The sequence below is a fragment of the Suncus etruscus genome, chromosome 18, assembly GCF_024139225.1.
Source record: "Suncus etruscus isolate mSunEtr1 chromosome 18, mSunEtr1.pri.cur, whole genome shotgun sequence".
Classification (NCBI taxonomy): Eukaryota; Metazoa; Chordata; class Mammalia; order Eulipotyphla; family Soricidae; genus Suncus; species Suncus etruscus.
In genome coordinates, this window is record NC_064865.1 from 38,304,076 (window position 1) to 38,329,241 (window position 25,166).

Here is a 25,166-nt window from a genome sequence, read left to right on the forward strand (position 1 = left end):
TCAAGGACACTGCTGCTGCCATGTTGGCAGCACCATCTGGGGTTGCTGCCTGTCTTGGGGGCCATCAGCTCTGGGAATGTAAACCTAAGGATACACAGGATGATGAATGTGATGAAGGGGTGCTGGAAGCCAGAAGTAACACTGGCATGCTCTCTGCCACCTTGACTGTCAACCATTCTTTTCCAACCCAGGGTCCCTCTGTTCTTGGTGGCACCCCCTCTGAGTGACCCTGAGCTCAATCAAGTGCATCCCATTAGCGCTAGAACCAAAGCTTTAGGGGGGAGCCGCTGGCTTGACTGGAAAAATAGAGATACAAAGTCTGTGTGGACTGCAAACCTCACTCCAAGCAGTAGGCCGGATTGCGATTTGGTTTTTGCACAAGCTATTCAAGGGACTCAGGAGGACACGTATATGGTTTCTAGAGGGGGAAGCATCAGTCTCTTGAAAGTCCTGATTGGGCTTTTCAGGTCCCTGGGAAGAAATGTGGAGAAAATGGGAGCTGCCCCAGTGAAAGGCTGCAGGCACCCCAGTCCAGCACCCCAGAGGAGGCACAAAGGACAGGCTATTTTTCTTAGGGGCATCCCCGGCAGTGGTGCTGGAGATGGGGGGTGGTTATCAAATCCAGAGATGCCCAGGAGTCAGGCCTGAAAAAAAAAAGTATCCTGATTGTGTTTTGAAGCCATGCCTGGTGTTGCTCAAGGCTTACTCCTGGCTGTGCACTCAGGGGTCACTCCTAGAAGGGCTCAGGGGTCTCTGGGTGGCACCTGCCCACTATCTTCTCTCTGGCCCCAGAGATATCTTTCAGCCTGTGCTTCCTCATTTCATTTTACCTAACATTTGCAAAGTTTCACTGCTGAAATCGACACTCAAAATGCCCGAGGAAACAGCACTCTGGGTCTCTCTGGGTCTCTGTGGAAGGCTCAGCCGGGGGAATTTCCACTCCTTTGCCCAGCTGGAGCGGGAAGCCTCCCACAGTGGTGGGCAAAGGCTCCAGAAACACCCTCAGTCCTCTGGACACAGATCTGTGGGGCCCCAGAAATCCCCCAGTAAGAGCTGGAAAATCATTTGTATCCTGGAGTGAACTGGCATGTCCTTTCTCCTCCCCAGTGCTGACTGCAGTGACTGTCCTGGATGTCTCTTTGTTGTATTGAGCTGCAGATGGAACCAGGCTGATGCTAGAATTAGCAATGACAGCTAACTCCCATTTCTCCTGCAGCAAAAATTCATCTCACTTGGGGCTATTTCTTTTCATTCAGAATTAATTTCCCATGAAGACAAGTCTAAAGAACACTTCAGAAATATTAACATCACACAAATGTGGCAATAAAAAAAAATCATAGTGCGATAGTTAAATAAATTCCTGGTGTGAACCAACACAGTAAATATGGTCCCGGCTAAGCTGCTGAAAGAGCAGTTCGGGTGGGTGGGTGGGAGCTGGAGGGGAGCAAGACAAGGCATAACCCCGAGGTCAAGTGCAGGCCTGAGGCAGACAGCAAGGCCAGAGAAGGTCAATAGCTTCTGCCTGGCGGGTCATCAGCCATTGATTAGGAGCAGAAAGCAGGGAGGGATGGAGCAGGGGGATGAGAGTTAGAGACCTCAGACAGGTTGCCCCAAACATCAAAACAGAAAGCTTTTTTTTTTTTTTTTTTTGCTAAGATAAAACCTTGCAACACATTTACAAAACTGCTGTATTCCAGGGGAAGAGGTCAGTGACGCCTTGCACCCTGACTGGCACCCCAGGTCTTCTGTAGCCTTACAGGTCTCACCCCCTCCCATCTCTCCTGAAGGCCTCAGCAGCAAGGCGGCGTGTATGGGTACTGTGGAAAGACCAGGCCCTTCTCTCTCTCTCTCTCTCTCTCTCTCTCTCTCTCTCTCTCTCTCTCTCTCTCTCTCTCTCTCTCTCTCTCTCTCTCTCTCTCTCCTCTCTCTCTCTCTCTCTCCTCTCTCTCTCTCCTCTCTCCTCTCTCTCTCTCTCTCTCTCTCTCTCTCCTCTCTCTCTCTCTCTCCTCCTCCATCACACACACACACACACACACACACACACACACACACACACACACACACACACACACACACACACACACACACACACACACACACCCTTGAACGCATACATCCAAAAGCACAGTAAGGGCTCAACTGGTGTTTCCCGAGTGGGAAATTGCTAACGCTGGAAACAAATCCACACTGACAAACTTCAGCATCTTTGTCTCTACTGAATCGGTGAAATCTGATGCAGATTCGAGTGACAACCGGAATCTAGAACAGACCAATTCACTGTAAGAGACCCCAAGGGTGCCGCTTGAACCCAGGGAGCCGCTTCTGTCAAGCCTGAAAGAGATGCATACAACACTGACATATTTCAGGGGCAAACAGGGCCAAGGAAATATTCCGGAAGAGGGGAGTCAATTCTGTGCTTTTGGGGGTGAGGGGCACGATAAAGGTGACAATGATCATGGACCTAAATCATGTGTCAGAAAGGGACCAAGATCCCACATCAGGAAAGACAGCCACAGTGTTCGTGGTGGCTGGCAGGGCCAGGCGCTGAGCCTTGCTCCTGAGAAGTTCACTGCCACAGAGAACAGCACCAGTCTCAATGATTGTGGGCCTGGACAAAGCCACATTTTGTCTGTCATAAAGCATTAGCACAATCCCTCCAGTTAGCTGCAGAACAGGCTCCATTCATGTCACTGAAAGATATGTCTTGGCATGGGTTCAGTTTCCTGACCCAAAGATCCAAGCACAATCCAAACTGGACTTTGTAGGGTATCAGATTGTTGGGCCGGCCCAGCCAAAGCCTCTTCAGGTCATGAAAAACACACAAGAGCTACTGCTTACCCCACAGTTTTCTTTCTCGGGAGCACACTTTCATCCCTTCTCTTTCAGGTAGAATTTACTTGGGAGAATGTAATTTTTAGTTCCACTTAGCCCTTAGTTGGATTTATTCCTTTTATCTGCAAAGAGCCTGGAATCAGTCTAAGCCAGGCTACAAGCAGCAGTGTGTTTGTTTTACGTAAACTGTGGGTTAGTGAACTGGCCTCAGACTCTAATCACCCGCTCCATCTCCCTCTAGTCACGGGGACTCTTGGCTGGGGGATAAAATCTCTCTCCCAGAGACAGGATGGGAGCCCAGGGAGACTGCCAACGTTGCTTCTGGCCTGTTCCAAGACCAAGAGAGAAAAGAGTGAGGATGCAAACTGACAGTCCATGGCAAACTTCAAAGCTGTCTCCCCGAAGCCACTGAAATGCCGGGCACTGTCCAACAGGCTGACCAGAGAAGGGAGATTTCTTTTTAGAGGGGAGTGAAGAGCAAAACCTTTCCAAAATTTGAGTATTTATTAGAATATTTTAAATAAAGAGAACTACGGTTTTCATTTCACATCTTGGCCACTGAAAGATTGCAACAGGCTCTTTGCTGCCAGCCAGGGACTCCTCAGGGTCTGCCTTCTGGAACAGCCCCCCCTCCACACCATCTGCATGGCACAACTGGCAAATGAAGCCGGCACAAAACATCTATCAAAACCAAGACATTTTTCAGGGAGTCAATGCCTTGGTCTAGTAAAGGATCAGACATTCTCTGAGCCTGCTTTTCGGCAGAAGCTGGACCTTTCCTGGCAGGGCAGGAGACACGCTGAGTATTTCCGAGCATGCTCTGTGGTGCAATTACAAGTGGTTGTAACATTGACAAAGAATCGCAAACACCTGAATTTCCCCCCCATATACTTCTCAGGAACTTAGTACGGGTACCCAGGACCGGATGAGACTGCACAGCTGCCGTCGCCGAGTGCACTTGGGCTTGCCTAAGCCCAGGGAGCATGTCCAGCTGAGCACGGCGTAAGGCTGTATGCAGAAGGGGAGCAGTTGGGGTGGGCGATAAATAGCACTGAGGGAAAAAACTCCCAGACCAACAGGATAGAAACAGCGCCCAATGCTCCAGTTTTTAAAGACAGCAATACCAAGAATCCAGTTCAAATCCCTATTACATCACTTGAGGAATTCAATCTCTATCATTGTTTCTCCGGATCTGGGCTGAGGCCATTAGCTTCTGAGTTGGTAATAAAAAGAAAATAGGTTTCTTCCTGTTTCTTTCTTGGCATGGAAACACAGCTTTGCGAAGAGAAGGCCATGAGTCCTGGGGGCATTATGGAGGGAACTAAAGTCTCCCCCCATCCTAATAACTACAGCCAATGGCTGCAGAAAAGAGAAAGAACAGAAAAATTTGCCTAGCCAAAAAAAAAAAAAAAAGGAAAAGAAAAGAAAAAAGATTATGAGCCAAGCTCTCCATTTAAACAATGCCCCCCTTTAAAAAAAAAACAAAAACCTTAAAAAAATTTTAAATTCCTTGTCTATAAGACATTTATCAACACATTATATGTTAGGTATATAATGTGTAGATAAATGGACACTTCAGAGACAGTCACCAACTGACTGGATATCATAAGATGAATTCTTGAAAGGTTTCTTTCATCTGATCTTGGTGTCTTTTAATAGAAAGAAATAATCAAAATAAAAAAAGAAATGTCTGTCTGGCTAGGCCTGAGATGAGACAAAGAGGAACATTTCAGAATCCAGGGCAGAGGGAAGGCGCCTGGCGCCCCTTTAGAGAAGTGCAGGGGTGTGAAAGGGAGGGAGAGATCATGCAAAAAAGTACTTACAAATTACACACCCACCCCCCCCTCGTAAAAAGAGAAGAAAAAGCCCCATCATTTAACATCAAACATCTACAGTATCAATGAACCCTTTCTCTGCGGCCTGTCATGCCTTATTGAGAGAGGAGGCCGGAAGGGGAGGCGGAAGAGCGAGGGGGAGAGGGAAGGTCTGCACTTCAGTCTAGGTTCCAATTTCCGCTTTCCTTACAGGAAGTCTTCAGTCATCTGATGCCGGACATGGAGCTCTGAGAGGAAACCGAGTATGTGGGGGCCACCACTGGCGTGCCGTTGTTGGCCGAGTAGCCTTGCCTCAACGTTTCAAAGTATGACGCCTGCACTGGTTTGTGGTACTGAAGCACTTTCATGGCATCTTCTATTTTAAACCATTCCCGCTTCCTTCCTGTGGAGGCAGAGAGAAAGCCGTTCAGCATCAGAGGGAAAAGATACACAAGAAAACCAGAAAGCAGTAGTTCAGGAATTTCTCTGGGCAGGTTCTAGGGACCATATGGGATGCTGGAATCTGAACCTGGGTCAGCTGTGTGCAAGGCAAATTACCCTCCCCTCTGCTACTGCTCTGGCTCCGAAGTTCTCAACACTTTTTGTTTGTTTTTGGGCCATAGACGACAGCACTCGGGATTACTCCTGGCTCTGTGCTCAGAAACCATTCTTGGCCGGCTTGGTGAACCATATGAGGTGCTGGAATCAAACCTGGATCCATCCTGGGTCGGCAGCATGCAAGGCAAACGCCCAACCGCTATGCTATCTCTCTGGCCCCAATTTTTATTTAATCTTTATTTTTATTTTATTTTATTTTTTTTGGGTCACACCCGGTGACGCTCAGGGGTTACTCCTGGCTATGCGCTCAGAAGTCGCTCCTGGCTTGGGGGACCATATGGGACGCCGGGGATCGAACCGCGGTCCGTCCTAGGCTAGCGCAGGTAAGGCAGGCACCTTACCTTTAGCGCCACCACCCGGCCTATTTTTATTTTTTATTTGTTTTTGGATCACACCCGATGGTGCTTGGGAGTTACTCCTGGCTTTGTGCTCAAAAATCGCTTCTGGCATGCTCAGGAAACCATATGGGATGCAGGAAATCAAACTTGGGTCTGTCCTGAGTTGGCAGTATACAAGGCAAATGTCCTACTGCTATGCTATATCTCTCTGGCCTCACAGCCCCAATTTTTAAAAGATGTATTACAAATGTTTTTCCTTCCTTCTAAATGAAAATAATAGTTAGCACATTTTCTGTGCCTCAAGTATTATACCAATATCGACTGCTGAGCACTGGTTAAGATACTTGAAAACGCAGGAAGAAGTGTGGAACTTCTTTCAGAGAGAACTAGTGCAAGCAGTGTCCTCCTGCCACACTGGGTCCCTGGGCCTTTCATGATCTGCTTAGTAACATTCAATGCTTAGTCAGTACCTCTAGTTCCTGTAAAAAGCAACACGATTATCACCTTCTAGAACTACCAGGTCAGCTAGCTTGTAATCAGCGTTTTATTAAAAAATATTTTATAAAAGCCTATAAAATAGAAAAATGCCAGTATCTATAAATAAAAAATCAGATAAAAAAGATAAAATATATTTATAGAGTATTTGAATATATTGGTGCTGATATAATAGGACAGCTGGTAGGTATTTCACCTGGCATGTGGCTGACCCAGGTTCAATCTCTGGCATCAGATAGATGGTTCTAAATCCTGCTGAAAATGATCTCTGAGCACAGGGCCAGGAGTAAGCTCTGAGCACTGTATGTGTGACCCTAAAACAAAAAACAGAAAAACCCCCAAAATGTCAAAATATAAGTTTTCTTTGGTTTTGGGTCCCCATGCCCACCCCAGCAGTGCTCAGGGACAGTCCTGGCTCTATGTGCAGGAGTGATCTCTGGTGTACTTAGGGAACCATATGCAGTGTAGGAGATCAAACTAGTTTCAGCCTCATGCAAGGCACATACCAGGGAGAAAACCAGGGTTTTCTAGAAAACTTTTTAGAGGAGCAGGGGGTTTGGGAAAAACCCCAGGGGTACTCAGTTTACTCCTGGCTCTGTACTCAGTGGTCATTCCACGTGGGGTCTCAGGGTATCAGGGATCAACCAAAGGTGACTGTAGGCAAGTCCTTACCCGCTGTACTATCTCTCTAGTCCCTAGAAAACACATATATTATATATACATACAAATGTATTTGTGCATTTATATATTTTGTGTGTGTTTGTTTGAGGGCCACACCCAGTGGTGCTCAGGGATTATTCCTGCCTCTGAGCATAGAAATCACTCCTGCTAGGGGCTGCAGAGATAGTATGGAGGTAGGGTGTTTTTGCCTTTCATGCAGAAGGATGGTGATTTGAATCCCAGCATCCCATAAGGTCCCCAGAGCCTGGGCTTAAAGCCAGGAGTAACCTCTGGGCGCTGCCAGGTGTGACCCAAAATAAAGAAAGAAAAAAAAATTACTCCTGGCTGGGGGGGGGGGGGGCATATGGGACGCTGGGATGGAACCGAGGTCTGTCCTGGGTCAGCTGCATGCAAGGCAAATGCCCTACTGCTGTGCCATCGCTCCGACCCCTCATTTTTATTTTTATTTATTTTTTTGGTTTTTGGGTCACACCCGGCAACGCTCAGGGGTTACTCCTGGCTCTATGCTCAGAAATCAACCCTGGCAGACACGGGGGACCATATGGGATGCTGGGATTCGAACCACTGCCCTTCTGCATGGAAGGCAAACACCTTACTTCCATGCTATCTCTCCGGTCCCTCATTTTATTTTTAATAAATGCATATTTTAGAATCCTTTTTTCCTTTTGGGTTAAAACTGACTGGTGTGGCCCTAAGATCAAAATAAGTAAATAAAATATTTACTGGCTTGGACAGTTTAATTCTAGACCACAAGATGCTGTGGACCATGTGGGTAACACCAGGGCCAGAATCATACTGACAGGGGTGGGTATCACAGGGCCATAACTGGTGAACTTGGGAGGGGCACAGAATGCCAGGAATCAAACAAGAGTGAGTTCCTTAGTCCCTATCACTGTTACTATTTTTTATTGTTTCTTTAAAAAATAAAACTTTATTTATTAATTGGCTGGTTTCTGGGCCACATCCAGCAGAGCTCAGGGGTCCTGCTGGCTCTGCATTCAGAAATCATCTGGCAGGCTGGGGGACCATATGGGATGCAGGGACTCGAAACGGGTCCCTCCCAGGTCGACCACATGCAAGGCAAAATGCCCTATCATCGTGCTATCTTTTTCCATTCCCCTTTATTCGTTTCATTTCTTTTCTTTCTTTCTTTCTTTTTTTTTTGGTGTTTGGGCCACACTCAGTGATGCTCAGGGGTTACTCCTGGCTATGCACTCAGAAATCACTCCTGGCTTGGGGGGACCATATGGGATGCCGGGAATTGAAGCCAGGTTCATCCTGGGTTATTTGTGTGCAAGGCAAACGCCCTACTGCCATGCTAGCGCTCTTGCCCTTTTATTCCATTTCTTCATGTTCAGGGGTCTCAAGCTCAAGCACAATATAGTATGAGAGTAATAAAAATGGGTTAATCTGAGGCATTTGCCTTGCATGCGAAAGGACGGTGGTTCGAACCCTGGCATCCCATATGGTCCCCCGAGCCTGTCAGGAGCGATTTCTGAACGTAGAGCCAGGAGTAACCCCTGAGCGCTGCCGAGTGTGACCCCCCCCCCCAAAATTTCTTTTTGAGGAAGATCTCTAGAACTGAGACTATAAATTAAACATCTGAAGGGCCAGAACAGCAGCACAGCAGATAGGGCGTTTGCCTCGTATCCAGGTTTGATCAGAAGTATCCCATATAGTCCTCTGAGAACAAAACCAAAGAAACGAACATTTGACCAATAAAAGGGCTTGTGATTGGGCCTGGAGAGATAGCACAGCGGTGTTTGCCTTGCAAGCAGCCAATCCAGGACCAAAGGTGGTTGGTTCGAATCCCGGTGTCCCATATGGTCCCCAGTGCCTGCCAGGAGCTATTTCTGAGCAGACAGTAACCCCTGAGCAATGCCAGGTGTGGCCCAAAAACAAAAACAAAAACCAAAAAAAAGGGCTTGTGATTGATATGTCCTGAAAACTGCTTTCTAGAAATTAGTTCTACTAATCCCAGGCCCATGTCCTGAACATTCATTTCTTTATCATTGCCAATTCTTTCTTTATTTGCGGGGGGGGGGGGGGGGGCGGTGTCATAACCAGCAATGCTCAGGGGTTACTCTGGCTCCTGTGCTCAGAAATTGCCCCTGGCAGGCTTGGGGGACCACATGGGATGCGGGGATTCCAACCACCATTCATCCTGGGTTGGCTGTGTGCAAGGCAAATGCCCTACCGCTGTGCTATCTCTCAGGCCTGCCAATTCTTTATTTTGTTGTTGTTGTTGGCTCTGGGGACCATATGAGATGCTGGGGATTGAACCGGGGGTCAGCCAAATGCAATACAAATACCCCACTGCTGTGCCCCAGCACTTCTTTGTGTTTGTTTTTGGGCCACACCCAGTGATGTTTAGAGGTTACTTCTGGATCTGCACACAGAAATCACTCCTGGTGGTGCTTGAGGGACAGTGTGGATGTGAGGATCTGCGATATGCAGGGCAAACGCCCTACCCTCTGAACTATCTCTCTGGCTTTTTGGTCTAGAGATTTCTTAAGTACTTTAAATAGCTTTCTAACATTCCATAAGATAAGCGTACCTTAAATCACGTAACATTCACTTAAATGAACTGTGTATTTAAGATCCAGTTTCTCATTTGAGAGAAAAAGCTCATTTGCCTGTTCCTCATACTTCAGATGACTTCTGTGGGTCAATTCTCAAACATGGGAGTACATAGTGAAAGACCTGTCTGGTCAGTAACTGAGCACATCAGTTCCTAGAATACTGATGGGGGTGGTGTAACTTCCACTGGACAGAGTGCTCTGAAGATAGGACCACACTGTACTTACCTGTCTCCATTCAGGCCCCAACACTGTTGCCAATGAGTCTATTTTTACTGATGATTATTAGCATTATATTTCATTATAAGGAACCACCACAGTCCTGTTCCGATTGGCTATCCCCAGCCAGCAGAGGGGCTGGCATTGTGGTGGTCCTTGATCAGTCTCTACCAAGAGGAACCTAATTGTCTTTTTTTTTTTTTTTTTGGTTTTTGGGCCACACCCGGCGGTGCTCAGGGGTTACTCCTGGCTGTCTGCTCAGAAATAGCTCCTGGCAGGCACGGGGGACCATATGGGACACCAGGATTCGAACCAACCACCTTTGGTCCTGGATCGGCTGCTTGCAAGGCAAACGCCACTGTGCTATCTCTCCGGGCCCGGAACCTAATTGTCTTAAAAATAATATTCCCCTAGTCCCGCCTCTCAAATAAAGGGGGGATAAGGGAGGGTACCAGGACCAAACAGATATATGATCACTATGTAGTAAGCTAGACACAGAGGCGACCACTTACTCTAGCAGCCCGGGGGGTGAGGGTGGGGGAAATGGGATGCAGGATGGGAACAGGGATGGAGGAAGGACAAACTTGGTGATGGTAATTCCCCTGATTCAATGTTAATATTACCTAAAATACTACTGTGAAAGATACGTAAGCCAATATGGCCAAAATAAAAATTATATATAATAAAAATATATTCCTAGGACCAGAGAGAGAGCACAGTCGTAGGGAGTTTGCCTTGCAAGTGGCCAACCCAGGACCGATGGTGGTTCGAATCCCAGCATCCCATATGGTCCCCGGTTCCTGCCAGGAGCAATTTCTGAGCTCAGAACCAGGAGTAATCCCTGAGCGCCGCCAGCTATGACCCAAAAAAACAAACAAACAAACAAACACATATTCCTGGGCTGGAGAGATAGCACAGTGGGTAGGACATTTGCCTTGCATGCAGACGACCTGGGCTGGATCCGAGTTTGATCCCCAGCATTCCATATGGTCCCCTGAACCGTCAGGAGCAATTTCTGAGTGCAGAGCCAGGAGTAACCCCTGAACACTGCAGGGTTTGGCTCCAAAACAAAACAAAACTTCCTAACTATTTTCTTTGGTGGTGGTGGGGATGCTACATCCAGTGGTGCTCAGGGGCTACTCAGGCATAGTGCTAGCTGTGGAGGGTGAAGGGTTATATCCAGCGGTGCTCAGGGGCTGCCCCTCTGGGTCGTGGGGGATGTATGTAGTTCTGTGGATCTAACCCAGGGTTCCCACATGCCAGGCATGTGCTCCGTAACAAAAGAGAAAGCTGTCTCCCTATCTGTCACCCTGTTACTTAGTCTCTGTCAGGTTCTTTCTGGTTCCGGGTCAGGATGTGTGCAGTGAGCATGCCATGGGGCTGGCTGGGGCTCTCTAAGGCTACTTGCAGAGGACTTACCAATGTTGACGGAGTCTTCCCAGTCTTCTAGCACTTCTGTGACAATGAGCACATAGACATATGTCCGGTGCTTTCTCTCCTGGTTCTGGAAGGCAGAGAGAGAACAGGAAATTTTCCCTTAGAGAGCAAGACTTAAATAAATCATACTTTTACAGACATCTCAAGAGGGCTGAGACATAAGGATTCACTTTATTTTGCTTCTACTCATTCCACCGTCACAGTCAGTTTATTCGAACAGGCCACACTTGAACTTAAGGATAGACTCCTAGGCTAGGCTTCTGGATCCAAGTGTTCCACTATTTTCTGTTTTGTTTTGGTTTTGTTTTGTTTTTGGGTCACACTTGGCGGTGCTCAGGGTTACTCCTGGCTCTGCACTCAGAAATCACTTCTGGCAGGCTCGGGAGACCATATGGGATGCTGGAATTGAACACGCGTTGGATGCATGCAAGGCAAACATTTGCCCTGTCCTTTGTGCTATGTCTCTAGCCCCTGCATACTCTTCTTTTTTTTTTTTTTTTTTGTTCTTGGTTTTGGGCCACACCCAGTGGTGCTCAGAAATTGCTAATGGCGGGTCCGGCGTGTGGTGCTAGAGGTAAGGTGTCTGTCTTGCCAGTGCTAGCCTAGGGCGGACCTCGGCTCGATCCCCCGGCGTCCCATATGGTCCCCCAAGCCAGGAGCGACTTCTGAGCGCATAGCCAGGAGTAACCCGAGCGTCACCGGGTGTGGCCCAAACCCCCCCCCCCAAAAAAAAAAAAAAAAGAAAAAAAGAAACAAAAGAAACTGCTAATGGCAGGGTTGGGAGACCACATTGGATGCCAGAGACTGAACCCAAGTCTGTCCCTGGTCGGCCGCATACAAGGCAAATGCCCTACCGCTGTTAACTCTCTCCGGCCCCATGCATACTTTTCTTTATACACTTTCTGTTCTTCTGCAACGCAAACTATGACAAATATTTTTAGTTTTTTTGGTGATGCTCAGGGTTACTCCTGGCAGGCTTGGGGTGGGGGCCATATGCCTGTGATAGAAGCTGGGTTGGCTACGTGCAAAGCAAACATCACTCTGGGCCCCCACTATTTTTTTATTTTTCCTTCCCCAAAGTATCATTCTCTGCTAGTTTTGCCTTTTTTTTTTGGAAACAAAGATGCTTCTAATACTTTAATTTGTTTTGGGGTCAACACATAGCAGTGCTCAGGGCTTACTCCTGGTGGTGCTCAGAGACTATATGGGTTGCTGAGGATTCAACCCAGGTTGGCTGCAAGCAAACCAAATGCCTTTGCCTGTTGTATCTCACCAATGTATGTTAAAACCCATACTCCCTGGAAATGGGCATTAGGGAGGTGACTAGTTTCTAGGGTCAGACCTCATGCACAGCATTAGTGGCTGTATAACAGAGACCCCAAGAGAGCCTTGACTTTCCCACGCTGGGGAATAGAGAGAAACTGCTGAGACTCACAGACACACACCTGCCTTCATCTTGCCCAGCTTTCAGAAGAACTGTGAGAAATCTATCTCTACTGCCTCAAAGTCACCCCATCATTGCACCCTTAATGTATGAAGACAAGCAGATGTGTAGCTTTAAAAAATATTTTCAGGGCAGAGAGAACTCAGCAGGTAGGGCATTTGCCTTGCGCGCGTCCTACCTGGGTTCAACTCCCAGCATCCCAAATGGACCCCTGAGCACCACTGGGTGTGGCCCAAAAAACCTAAAAAACAAATAAACTGACTTATTTTGGGCCACATAAGAGGTGCATGGAGACAACCTCAGTGCCCAGTGGACTATGTGATGCTGGAGATAGAACCTGACCTCCTTTTAAGTCACTTCTACAGCCCTATATGGTTGTAGGTTGTTTTCTTTCATTTTTGTTCTTAGGCCATACTTGTCAGTGTTTAGGTATTACTCCTGATGATGATAGCACCATATGTGGTTCCAGGAGTTAGCTGCATGGAAAACAAGAATCTAAACCCCTGTACTATCTCCCTGTATGCTTTTATTTATTGATTGTTTTCTTTTTTTGGGGGGGGGGGCACACCCATTTGATGCTCAGGGGTTACTCCTGGCTAAGCGTTCAGAAATTGCCCCTGGCTTGGGGGGACAATATGGGACGCCAGGGGATTGAACCGAGGTCCTTCCTTGGCTAGCGCTTGCAAGGCAGACACCTTACCTCTAATGCTACCTCACCAGCCCCTTACTGGTTGTTTACTTTGTTTTTTGGGTCACACCTGGCGATGCTCAGAGGTTATTCCTGGCTCTGCACTCAGGAATTGCCCCTGGCAGGTTTGAGGGACCACATGGGATGCCAGAATTTGAACCACCGTCTGTTCTGGGTTGATGCATGCAAAACATACGCTCTACCACTGTGCTATCTCTCTGGTCCCTTTTATTTATTATTTTTGGCTATACCTGGCAGTGAATGTTCAGGGGTTACTTCCGGCTCTGCACTCAGAAATCACTCCTGGCAGTGCTCAGGGCACCATATGGAATGCTGGGGATCAAACCCAGTTGGTTGCGTTCAAGGCAAGCACCCTACACACTGTACTAACTCACTAGTATGTGGTTTTTATGATACCAATCCTGCAGCAAAGATTTTCAACAAACTTACCTCAAAAATTCCAACTAATCTTCCCAATGTCCCCTTTACTCCAGCCTGCAAAGTGAAAAAGAAATATTTAAGACGTTGAGAACTGTAAAGTTGGTCTCATTCTGAGTTGTTTCTGAGTGTTGTGAAACAGAAATAAAATTCAAGAGGACAGGGCCAGAATCCTGTGTGCAACACAGAGCAGAGCAATCTCTGAGAGGGACGGCCTCTGCCATCCTCCAGTCTCCACACACAAAGTTGCCCAATTGACTAAGATCATCAGGAACATGAACTCAAGCCAAAAAATTCACACAAGAAACCCTAAGTGGCCATTTTGAGGGAATACAGTGTAGATGCCCGAGGCCTAGTGATAATAGCCCGAGAGTAGAATGTGACTTATTTCTTGGTTGTCTATACTGCAAACCCAGCCCAGAACAGGACACAGAACATCCTGCCAATGAGGTACATTGTAATACATGCATAGCATCCTATGGAAGAGACCAGAGTGGGGGTGGGGGAACAGAAGGATGGACATTAGCATTTGGGGGCAAGGCCTTCTGACCATCTACTCTGTCTCCCCTCAGCCCTCTGTTTTGTTTTGTTTTTTGCCACGTTGGGAGGCACTCGTGGGTTCCTCCTGGCTCCATGCTCAGACAGGCTCAGGGACCATATGGGATGTTGGGATTAGAACTAACGTCCGCCCAGGATCGGCTGCTTGCAAGGCAAATGCCCTACCGCTGCTATATTTCTCTGGCTCCAATTCTTGGTCTTTTTGGGCCACACCTAATGATGCTCAGGGGTTACTCCTGGCTAGTTGCTCAGAAATCACTCCTGGCTTGGGGGACCATATGGGATACCGGGGTATCAAACTGCAATCCGTTCTAGATTAGCATGTGCAAGGCAAACACCCTACTGCTTGGCCGCTCAGCATCATTTTATTTTTTTAATTTTTTAATTTTTTGGTTTTTGGGCCACACCTGGCGGTGCTCAGAGATTACTCCTGGCTATCTGCTCAGAAATAGCTCCTGGTTGGGGCCGGTGAGGTGGCGCTAGAGGTAAGGTGTCTGCCTTGCAAGCACTAGCCAAGGAAGGACCGCGGTTCAATCCCCCGGCGTCCCATATGGTCTCCCCAAGCCAGGGGTGATTTCTGAGCGCTTAGCCAGGAGTAACCCCTGAGCATCAAATGGATGTGCCCCCCCCCAAAAAAAAACCCCAAAAAACAAAACAAAAAAATAAAGAAATAGCTCCTGGCAGGCACGGGGGACCATATGGGACACCGGGATTCGAACCAATGATCTTGGGTACTGGATCTGCTGCTTGCAAGGCAAACACTGCTGTGCTATCTCTTTGGCCCTCTGCGTCATTTTTAAACCCATCTTTCATGGGGCCGGAGAGATAGCATGGAGGTAAGGCACTTGCCTTTCTTTCTTTCTTTTTTTTGTTTTTTTTTTTTTTTTTTTTGGGGCCACACCTGGTGACGCTCAGGGGTTACTCCTGGCTATGCGCTCAGAAGTTGCTCCTGGCTTGGGGACTATATGGGACGCTGAAACCGCAGTCCGTCCAAGGCTAGAGCAGGCAAGGCAGGCACCTTACCTCTAGCGCCACCGCCTGGGCCCTGGTGTTTGCCTTTCATGCAGAAGGTTGATGGTTCAAATCCCGGCATCCCATATGGTCCCCTGTACCTGCCAGGGGTGATTTCTGAGCATAGAGCCGGGAGTAACCCCTGAGCGCTGCCGGGTGTGACCCAAAAAACCAAAAAAAAAAAAAAAGAGAGAGAGAGAGAGAGAGGAAAGAAAAAAAATCACAAAAACAATAAAACTAAAATAAATTTTTTGACCTCTGAAGCACTGCTAAGGGGGGGCTCAGAGCCCCACGTGAGGGCTGAGGTTTAGTTCTACTCAGGCCTCTGGTATTGGCCACACCCATGGTGCTCGGGGCTTCCAGAGCTGCATGTGGTGATGCTCAGGGAAGAAAAAGCTGGTCTGTTGCACGCAAGGCCCACACGGATAGGCCCTGACCCCCAAATCAAAATAGTACAATTTATTTATTGGTTTTGGGCCACACATGACAGTGCTTAGAGCTTTCTCTGGCTCTGTGTTCAGGGATCACTCCTGCTAGTCTCAGGGGACCATATGGGGATGCCAATGAACCTGGGTTGGTGCCATGCAAGGTTAGCGTCTTACCCTCTATACTATGTCTCTGGCCCCAACACACTTATGATTTATTTTTGGCTGTGTTTTGGGGGTATACCAGGTGGTGCTCAGGGATCATTCCTGCAGACTCAGGAGGACCATATGGAGTGCAGGGGAATGTAACTGGGTTGACTGTGTGCAAGGCAGGTGCCTTACCCACTGTACCATCATCACTCTGGTTCCCCCAACCAACACAGTATGATTTTTGAAAAGTTGGAAGGAAACCCCTTCACAATGCTGAGAGGACTACTCTGAGCTCTGTGCTCACTCCCTGTGAGCCTTGGGGGGCATCATATGATACTGAGAACTGAGCTAGTGCCTACTACATGGGCTCAACCTGATGAGCAAGATCTTTGGCCCTAAAGCGTAAGTATGATGCCAGTAATTAAATGCAGGTCTCCTGTGTATAATGTTCCTCCTCTTCCTCATCAATTATTTTGGGTTGGAGCCACACCTGGTGGCAGCATACAGGCATTACTATTGGCTCTGCTCTCAGAAATCACACCTAGCAGCCTTGGAGGACCATATGGGATTCCAAGGATCGAACTCGTGTCAGCTGCAGGCAAATGCCCTACCTGGGGTGCTAGCACTCCAGCTCCTATTATTACTATTTTTTGTGAAACTAAAGTTATGTTTATCTGTTTATTGGCGGGGGCTATAGCTGGCTGTGCTCAGGGCTCATTTCTGGTTCTGTGCTCAGGAATCACTCCTGGTGGCTGAGGGACCCATACAAGATATTAAGGATAGAACCCAGTCAGCTGAGTGTAAGGCTCTACACTCCATACTACTGTTCCAGGCACTAAAACAGGTTGTTTTTTTTTAAAGCCAGTCAAATTGAGCAGTGGGGGGGGTTATATACCAACTTTTGTGATACTAATGTTAATAAACCACTGCCATCGGAGGTCTTTTTTTTTTTTTTGGTTTTTGGGTCTCACCCGGCAGTGCTCAGGGGTTACTCCTGGCTCCACGCTCAGAAGTCGCTCCTGGCAAGCATGGGGGACCATATGGGACGCCGGGATTCGAACCGATGACCTTCTGCATGAGAGGCAAACGCCTTACCTCCATGCTATCTCTCCGGCCCCCCCCCTTTTTTTTTTTAAGGGGTTTTGGGCCAAACCAGCAGTGCTCAGGGATTATTGGCTATGCGCTCAGAAATCACTCCTGGAGGCTTGGAGAGCTATATGGGATGGCAGGGATCAAACCCGGGTCTGTCCCGGGTCAGCTGTGTGCAAGGCAAACACTCTGCTGTTGTGCTATCACTCCCATCCCCTAAAATACTTTTTTTTTTTCTTTTTGGTTTTTGGGCCACACCCGGCAGTGCTCAGGGGTTACTCCTGGCTGTCTGCTCAGAAATAGCTCCTGGCAGGCACGGGGGACCATATGGGACACCGGGATTCGAACCAACCACCTTTGGTCCTGGATAGGCTGCTTGCAAGGCAAACGCCGCTGTGCTATCTCTCCGGGCCCCCCTAAAATACTTTTATTGAAAGAAAATTCACTTAGAAAGATGTGACAGGAGAAAGAGAAGAAAACATGTTCCACTGAGAACACGGATTTCTGGGGCCAGAGTGATAGCACAGAGGCAGGACGTTGCCATGCAAGCAGCCGATCCAGGACAGATGGTGGTTCGAATCCCGGCATCCCATATGGTTCTCTGTGCCTGCCAGGGGCGATTTCTGAGTAAAGAGCCGGGAATGACCCAAAAACAAAAAACAAAACAAAGCAAAAAGGGTTTTTCCAGAGTGGAAAAAAGCCAAAACGTGCAACTAGTCACATCCTTGGCTTAATTAGCAGTGCCTGGACTGCTACCTGAGGGACAGTGCCTGGACTGCTACCTGAGGGACAGGCGATATCACATTCAGGCTTCCTATACACAAAACATGTAGTTTAGGACTATGATGTCTTCCTTTTAGCACTGTGCCTGACAATGAGATGCTCATGGATCACTCCTGGTGGTGCTGGGGAACGTAAAGTATCTTTGTTTGTTTTATTTTGGGGTCACACCCAGCAGCGCTCAGGGGTTACTCCTGGGTCTGCACTCAGAAATCGCTCCGGGCAGGCTCAAGGGAACATATGGGATGCCGGGAATCGAGCCAGGGTCTGTCCTGTGTTGGGTGTGCAAGGCAAATGTGCTACCACTGCGCTATAGCTCCAGCCTCTAGAATGCCATTAACTGAACATAGGTCAGCAGTGTGAAAAGTACGTGCCCTACCCACCACATGAGCTAGCAATCCGAGGGAGAGGAAGAGAGAGGGAGAAAGAGCAAGAGAAAAGAGAGTAAGAGAGAATCATTTTGTTTGTTTGTGGGCCACACCTGTGGTGCTCAGAGGTGCTCTGAGCTCAGAAATCACTCCTGTCGGTTCTTGGGGATAGGATACCAGGAAGCGAATCCAGCTTGGCTATGTGTAAGACAGCCCTACCTGCTGTACCTAGCTCAGGTGCCATGATCTTTTTTTTTTTTTTTTTTTTTAATGTTTGGGCCACATCTGGCAGGCTCGGGGCATCATATGAAATCCTGGGGATGAGGGGCCGGAAAGGTGGCGCTAGAGGTTAAGGTCTGCCTTGCAAACGCTAGCGTAGGACGGACTGCGGTTCGATCCCCCGGCGTCCCCCCAAGTCAGGAGCAACTTCTGAGCACATAGCCAGGAATAACCCCTGAGTGTCAAACGGGTGTGGCCCAAAAACCAAAAAAAAAAAAAAAAAAAATTCCTGGGGATGGAACCTATCTTGGCCTCGTGCATGGCAAATGGCCTATCCACTGTGCAATTGCTCTGGCCCCAACAATGAATCAGTTTTTAACATGGGAACTAGCAGCTTTCTTAGGAGGAGGCTCCTCTTTTTTCTTTCTTTTTTTCTTTTTGTTTTTTTGGGCCACACCCATTTGATGCTCAGGGGTTACTCCAGGCTAAGCGCTCAGAAATTCTAGTGCTTGCAAGGCAGACACCTTACCTCTAGCGCCACCTCACCGGCCCGGGCCCGAGGCTCCTCTTTGATAAGAAAGGGGACTTCAATTGCTCAGTCATAGTGGTGATACTGAGCAAGATTCCAGAGTTCAAGGTCCTCCTTGTAACCATTTTCCTTTTCTACAATCTTTCCCAGTCCAGAGTCCAGCTCTCATTTCCGGGCTCTGAGATGCTGCCACAAGCAGGAAGAGAGTAGTTATTTTTATCACTCACATGGTTCTCGTGCTATGGAGGTAGGTGACAGGGGTCACATCTGACAGATACTTGGCTCAGGCATTTGGGGCTAAGATTGGATTCCCTTAGTCAGGGCGTAGTAACGGATATAGTTTTTTCAGAATCATAAAAAAGCAGTGAGAGTTTCATTTGGGGTTGTCTGGGATAGGGCCACAGCCTGTGGTGCTCAGTGCTTACTCTGGCTCTGTGTTTAGGGGTCACTCCTGGAAGGTGCTCGGGCCCATACATGGTCAGCCATGTGACAGAAAAGTGCCGTTGACTCTACAGGCTCTCTCTTCTCTTTTCTATTTTGTCTGTTATTTTGGTTGCTATTCCAGTTTGTTTTCTTTCTTTTTTTTTGGTTTTTGGGTCACACCCGGCGGCGCTCAGGGGTTACTCCTGGCTGTGTACTCAGAAATAGCTCCTGGCAGGCACGGGGTACCATGTGGGACACCGGGATTCGAACTAACCACCTTTGGTCCTGGATCGGCTGCTTGCAAGACAAACACCGCTGTGCTATCTCTCCGGGCCCCAGTTTGTTTTCTTTCACCCTCGGAGTCACATCAGAAATGCTCGGGGGCTACATCTAGGTGTAAGTGCTCAGGAGTGATCATTAGTAATGCTAGGGGGGATGAGATCCAGAGACAGAATTAGTGTTGGCTGCACGCAAGCCAAGTGCCCTAACCCATATACCATCTCTTCTGCTCCTCCAATGCCAGATATTACAATACAAGGTCTTAGACACGTGCTGTAAGCACTCTAATGACTGACATAATTCTCAAATCCTTCCCAGTTTTCTTTTGCTTAGTATTTGCCTGGTATAAGGTTGAATGAGGACAAACAAGTTACATTTCATGCATTTTAACCTAAACTTGACTTTTAACTGAATTAATGGGGTCACTTCAAGATGAGTTACATCCAAAACCTAGATTTACTTGTTACATAGGAGCGTTGTGCCAGGCAGTTTTGTATTTCTCAGCTCGCTGACTGAAGAGAAAGCTTGTCAAATGGCACATGGGTAAAATTAGACCCATCTATGCCCAGTAGTTACTAGATGTTGAAAGATGGTTACTGGATGCTGAAAGGAGTGTAGGTTGGATTTAGTATTTGCTGAAACCACGGTAAATTATATTGGAATCAATGGGCAGTAAGCTGTGGCTATACTTCCTAAATGACTAAGGATTCTTTCCGGGAATGTGGAACTGGATGGAAAAGAAAACAATTATTTCGGAACAGTCATGTGGGATCAATCATTTAGCAGAAGGTGACTGGCTCCGATCCCAGTAACTCAGTCTCTAGTTAGCGTTCCAACACAACTAGCTCAAATACAATACCATAGTCTCTAACATGACAAATCCTTATCTCTATCCTAAATTAACTGAATTAACTGTAGAGCAATCAGCATTCAAGTAGGTGTGATAATGTAGTCAGATAAAACTGAGTGATTCGATTTTTTCCCCCAATTTAAAAATAAAATTAAAGGGTTAAAAGACAATTTAGGAATAGCGGGCTGGTTAGGATGTGTGAGTATATGAATTTGATCTGCACCACAAACACATACAGTTGATATTAACCAAGAAGAGCTAAGTGGCTAAAATCCCTGCTTTGCTAGTCCGAAGTCCACAGATTCCAGTACTGACCACATGTGACAAAGTTCTAACGTAGCAAGTGCTATCTAACTCTGCAGCCAGGTGTCTGAGCATTGCAACCAAGTAGGTATGCAACCCCTCCTAACTGCAACTACAGCAACAGTGAGGAATGAAGTGGAAAGGCTAATTTAAAAAAATAAAAAGAAAAAAGAGTAGCATAGTATAGAGTCTTGGGGCTGTGGAGAGAGCACAAAGGGCTGGAATGCATGGCCTTGTATGTGCTGGGACTGAGTTCAATCCCTGAATCCACATGCATAACTCCATTCCCGGCCCTCAGCACTGCATTTGACTTATTTATTTTTGTTTTTTTGTGCTACACCCAGCAGCACTCAGGAATTATTCATGACAGGGCTAAAGGGACCATATGTGATGCCAGGGATTAAACTTGGGTTGGCCACATGCAAGGAAAGCTATATTGTGGCTCCAGCTTCAAGAATGGTTTTTTGTTTGTTTGTTTTTTGGGTTATACATGGCAGCGCTCAGGGGTTACTCTTGGCTCAACGCTCAGAAATCACTCCTGGCAGGCTCCGGGGACCATATGGGATGTCGGGATTCAATCACAGTTCTTCATGCAAGGCAAACGCACAACTTCCATGCTAACTCTCCGGCCCCCAAGAGTGGTTCATTTTTATTTGCTTGTTTTTTTTGGGTCACACCTAGGGCTCAGGGCTCATTTCTGGGTCTGCACTCAGGGATTACTCCTGACAGGGGCCATATGGGGTACCACAAATTGAACACAGGGCAGTTGCAAGGCAAACACCTTACCTGCAGCATCAAGAATAGTTTACTTGAAAAAGATATTAGTGTTACATAAAACATATTACAGATGACTGCATTTACAACAATGGGAGTTATCTACAATTATCTTGATGTTGGAAACTTATCTATTGAAAGCAAAATACTTTAGTAGATTAGATGACTAGTTAGATAATAAAATATTTCTAGAACTACTTTAGAGTCAAAAGAACAGGGAAAATTTTAAAAGTAAACACAACTAAGGGGGCGGGGGAAGGGAGAAAGAAAAGTAAATCATAACTAAAAAATGTGGCAGAGACTGACTAGGCACAATATTGTCTCTTCTTCCTGAAATTTTATTAAAATAGAATTAAAGAATCAAAGAGAAAGGGGCTACTAGGATATAATAAAGAAAAAACATTAGGGGCTGAAGTAATAATAAGACTCTTTCCTTGCATCCCCAGAATCCTATATGGTCCTGAGCTCTGCCAGGAGTGATTCCTGAGTGCACAGCCAGGATGAACCCCTGAGCATTGCTGGTTGTGTCCCAAGTACCTCCCCCAACCTCCCCAGAATATGCCAAGTAACGAATGAGGGTGAAAGATAAAAACTCTTCTGCTTTTGTTCTGGAAGCCAGCCCAGAGTCTGAAAGGGACCCAAGATAGGCTATGAGAGGACAAAATGTAGAAGAAAACTATGAAGGAAAAAACTCTTAGCATATTAATAATTTCTTCAACTTGACAAAGAATCTCTTCCCCACAAACACTACAACTATTTTTCATACTTGTCTTTTTAGTTTTCGGCTCCACCTGGAGGTGCTCAGGGTTTACTCTTGGACTTAAAGACACTTGAATCCGGGTCTGCTGCATGCAAGCATGCAAGGCATTTGCCCTCCCTGCTGTACTATCTCTGGTCCAACTGTCATCACACTTACAGATGTCCTCTCACCACCCTGATAAAGTAGTGTAGAATCTAGGAGTGTGTGTGTGTGGGTGGTGGTGGTGGTGGTGGTGGTGGTGGCTAGGTACAATGAAATTCTTTCACTGTAGTGGAATATTTGAAAATTTATAGAGAAATGTTAGAAAATATTTTGACTTTAAATTCTTTTTCAAGAAAAAAGACATTTTAGAGTCTATAAGTAAGATATTCCTCCTTCCTATTTCAATCTTTCTGAGATTTCACAAACTATGCTAAAGAAGACTGAAAAAGAAATGGTGGTGGCATTTTTTTTTCCCAATGATGTGGAGCACTAAAAAATGAAGTCTAAAAAAAAAAGGAAAAAAAGAAAGAAAAGTCAATACAAAAGAAATAACTTAAGTTTCTTTCCTAACTACAGTCACAGTAACATCAGACGCTCACTGCCCTCATGAGCACCTTCCTTGTGAGGATAAGAAGGTGTGGAAAGGGAGAGGTGCCAGACCCAGGCCTGCCCTCTGCTATGTGTGCCATGAAACGTCAACTCCTCTTTTCTACTAAAGACAAAACACAGCACTGTTTTGTTTTCTTTGGGGGGTGGGACTTGAATTTTCTGGGGGAGGGTTGATTTTTGGGCCACACTCGGTGATGCTCAGGGGTTACTCCTGGCTATGCGCTCAGAAATCATTCTTGGCTTGGGGGACCATCTGGGATGCCGGGGATTGAACCCAGGTCCATCCTGGGTCAGCCGCAATCCCCTACCACTGCGCTATCACTCCGGCCCCTAACACTGGGATTTTAACTGAAGTTAACTATGAATTAGGCATTGTCATACCTTCTCTGTTCTCAACAACCACCACAAAACCAATATGCAATACCAAGCAGTTAGGCAGAGGCACCAGGACTTGAAGGTTGGTGTCTGTTAGTAAAGCCACCTTCCCTGCAAATGTCTCAATGTCCTCCGTGTCTCTACTATGCAGAGAATAAATCTGGGTATTCTCCAAATACATGGTGGTTCTTTGGGGGATGGATGGAAAGGGCCATAGCCGGGGGTTACTCCTGGCTCTGTGCTTAGAAATCATTCTGGACAGGCTCAGGGGACCATATGGGATGGAACTCAGGTCCATCCTGGTCAGTTGCATGCAAGGCAAATACCCTACTGCTGTGCTATATCTCTCCAGCTCCACATAAATGCAATCTTATTTATTATTATTTGGGGGGGGGTTTGGAAGGATCACCCAAAAGGTGCTCAGGTGTTACCCCTGGCTTGCACTCAGGGATAATTTTTTTTTTTTTTGGTTTTTGGGCCACACCCGGTGACGCTCAGGGGTTACTCCTGGCTATGCGCTCAGAAGTCGCTCCTGGCTTGGGGGACCATATGGGACGCCAGGGGATCGAACTGAGGTCCGTCCTAGGTTAGCGCAGGCAAGGCAGGCACCTTACCTCCAGCGCCACCGCCCGGCCCCAGGGATAATTTTTTATGTTGTTATTGAGTCACACCTGGCAGCGCTCAGGGGTTACTTCTGACTCTATGCTCAGAAATCGCTCCTGGCAGGCTTGGGGGACATTTTGGGATGCTGGATTCTAACCGCTGTTTGGCTGCATGCAAGGCAAATGCCCTACCGCTGTGCTATCTCTCCAGCCCCAGGGATCATTTTTGAAGTGTCATGGATGGTATGTGGGGTGGCCGTGTGCAGGACAAATGCCCTACCTGCTGTACTACTACTACTCTAGCTCCAGCAATAAGTACCTTGTTTGTGTGTGGGGATAAAATCCAGGTCTCACATATATGAACCATGTACTATGCATCACTGAGATATATACTTGACCTATTTCTTTATAAATAGGTATTCAAGGGCTGGAGAGATAGCACAGCGGCGTTTGCCTTGCAAGCAGCCGACCCAGAACCCAAGGTGGTTGGTTCGAATCCTGGTGTCCCATATGGTCCCCCGTGCCTGCCAGGAGCTATTTCTGAGCAGATAGCCAGGAGTAACCCCTGAGCACTGCCGGGTGTGGCCCAAAAACCAAAACCAAAACCAAACCAAACCAAACAAAAAATAAATAGGTATTCAAGAGAAAAAATAATAAATGAAGCCTAAATGATGTAGAGGTATAGTTCTCCTAGGTCCTAAGTAGAGATTTTTTTTGCTTTTGTTTGTTTTTTGGGTCACACCTGGCATTGCTCAGGGGTTACTCCTGACTCTAAGTTCAGAAATCGCTCCTGGCAGGCATGGGGGAACAGATGGGATGCCGGGATTCGAACCACCGTCCTTCTGCATGCAAGGCAAACACTTTACCTCCATACTATCTCTCTGGCTCCTAAGTAGAGATTTAAACCAGATAACCACTTGGTATTTGAGACAGTATAAAAATTAACACATTTAATTTCATAATCCCAGTACAAAATATAAGCACAGAAGAGTATCTCAATGGTGATTCATGCAGTTTTGCATCCAGAACCTTATGGTCACCAAGTCATAAATAAACTGATAATTTTTTTCCTTTTAGCTCTCATGAATTTACCAGTCAAATCATATCCTGGAGTGGCCAGAGAGATAGCAGCGTGGGTATGGTACATGCCTTGTACATGGTCAACCCAGGTTTGACCCCCAGAATCCATATGGTCTCCTGCACCTGCCTCCTTAGCACAAAGCCAAGAGTAACCCTTGAGCACTCTGGGTTGTAACTGTTCCAAAACCCCAAACAAAACCAAAAAATGAATTGACAAACAAGATATCCTGGAGAAGCACTGGCTGAAAGTGATATTCATCCTTTCTTAACTGCCTCCTGCTTCATTCTAAGTATTCACTTCAAAAGCAAGCCACTTCACAGAGCTTTCAAGGTCTACTCTCAAAGCCTAAACCAAAATAAATCAAAAAAAGAAAAAGTCAGGGCCGGAGAGATGCCATGGAGGTAAGGTGTTTGCCT

General features: G+C 46.9%; 1 protein-coding gene across 1 annotated transcript in view; it reads right to left on the minus strand.

The window, feature by feature from the left end:
- Nucleotides 1-3,317: 3,317 nt before the first annotated feature.
- The window catches only part of NUDT3 (nudix hydrolase 3), a 102,398-nt gene continuing 80,549 nt past the window's right edge, over nt 3,318-25,166 (minus strand). The window contains exons 3-5 of the mRNA XM_049765290.1: nt 13,596-13,640; nt 10,996-11,080; nt 3,318-5,049 (exon numbers count right to left, since the gene is read on the minus strand). Coding sequence (XP_049621247.1) covers nt 4,871-5,049; nt 10,996-11,080; nt 13,596-13,640 — 309 coding nt within the window. The 3' untranslated portion in view covers nt 3,318-4,870. The remainder of the gene's footprint in view (nt 5,050-10,995; nt 11,081-13,595; nt 13,641-25,166) is intronic.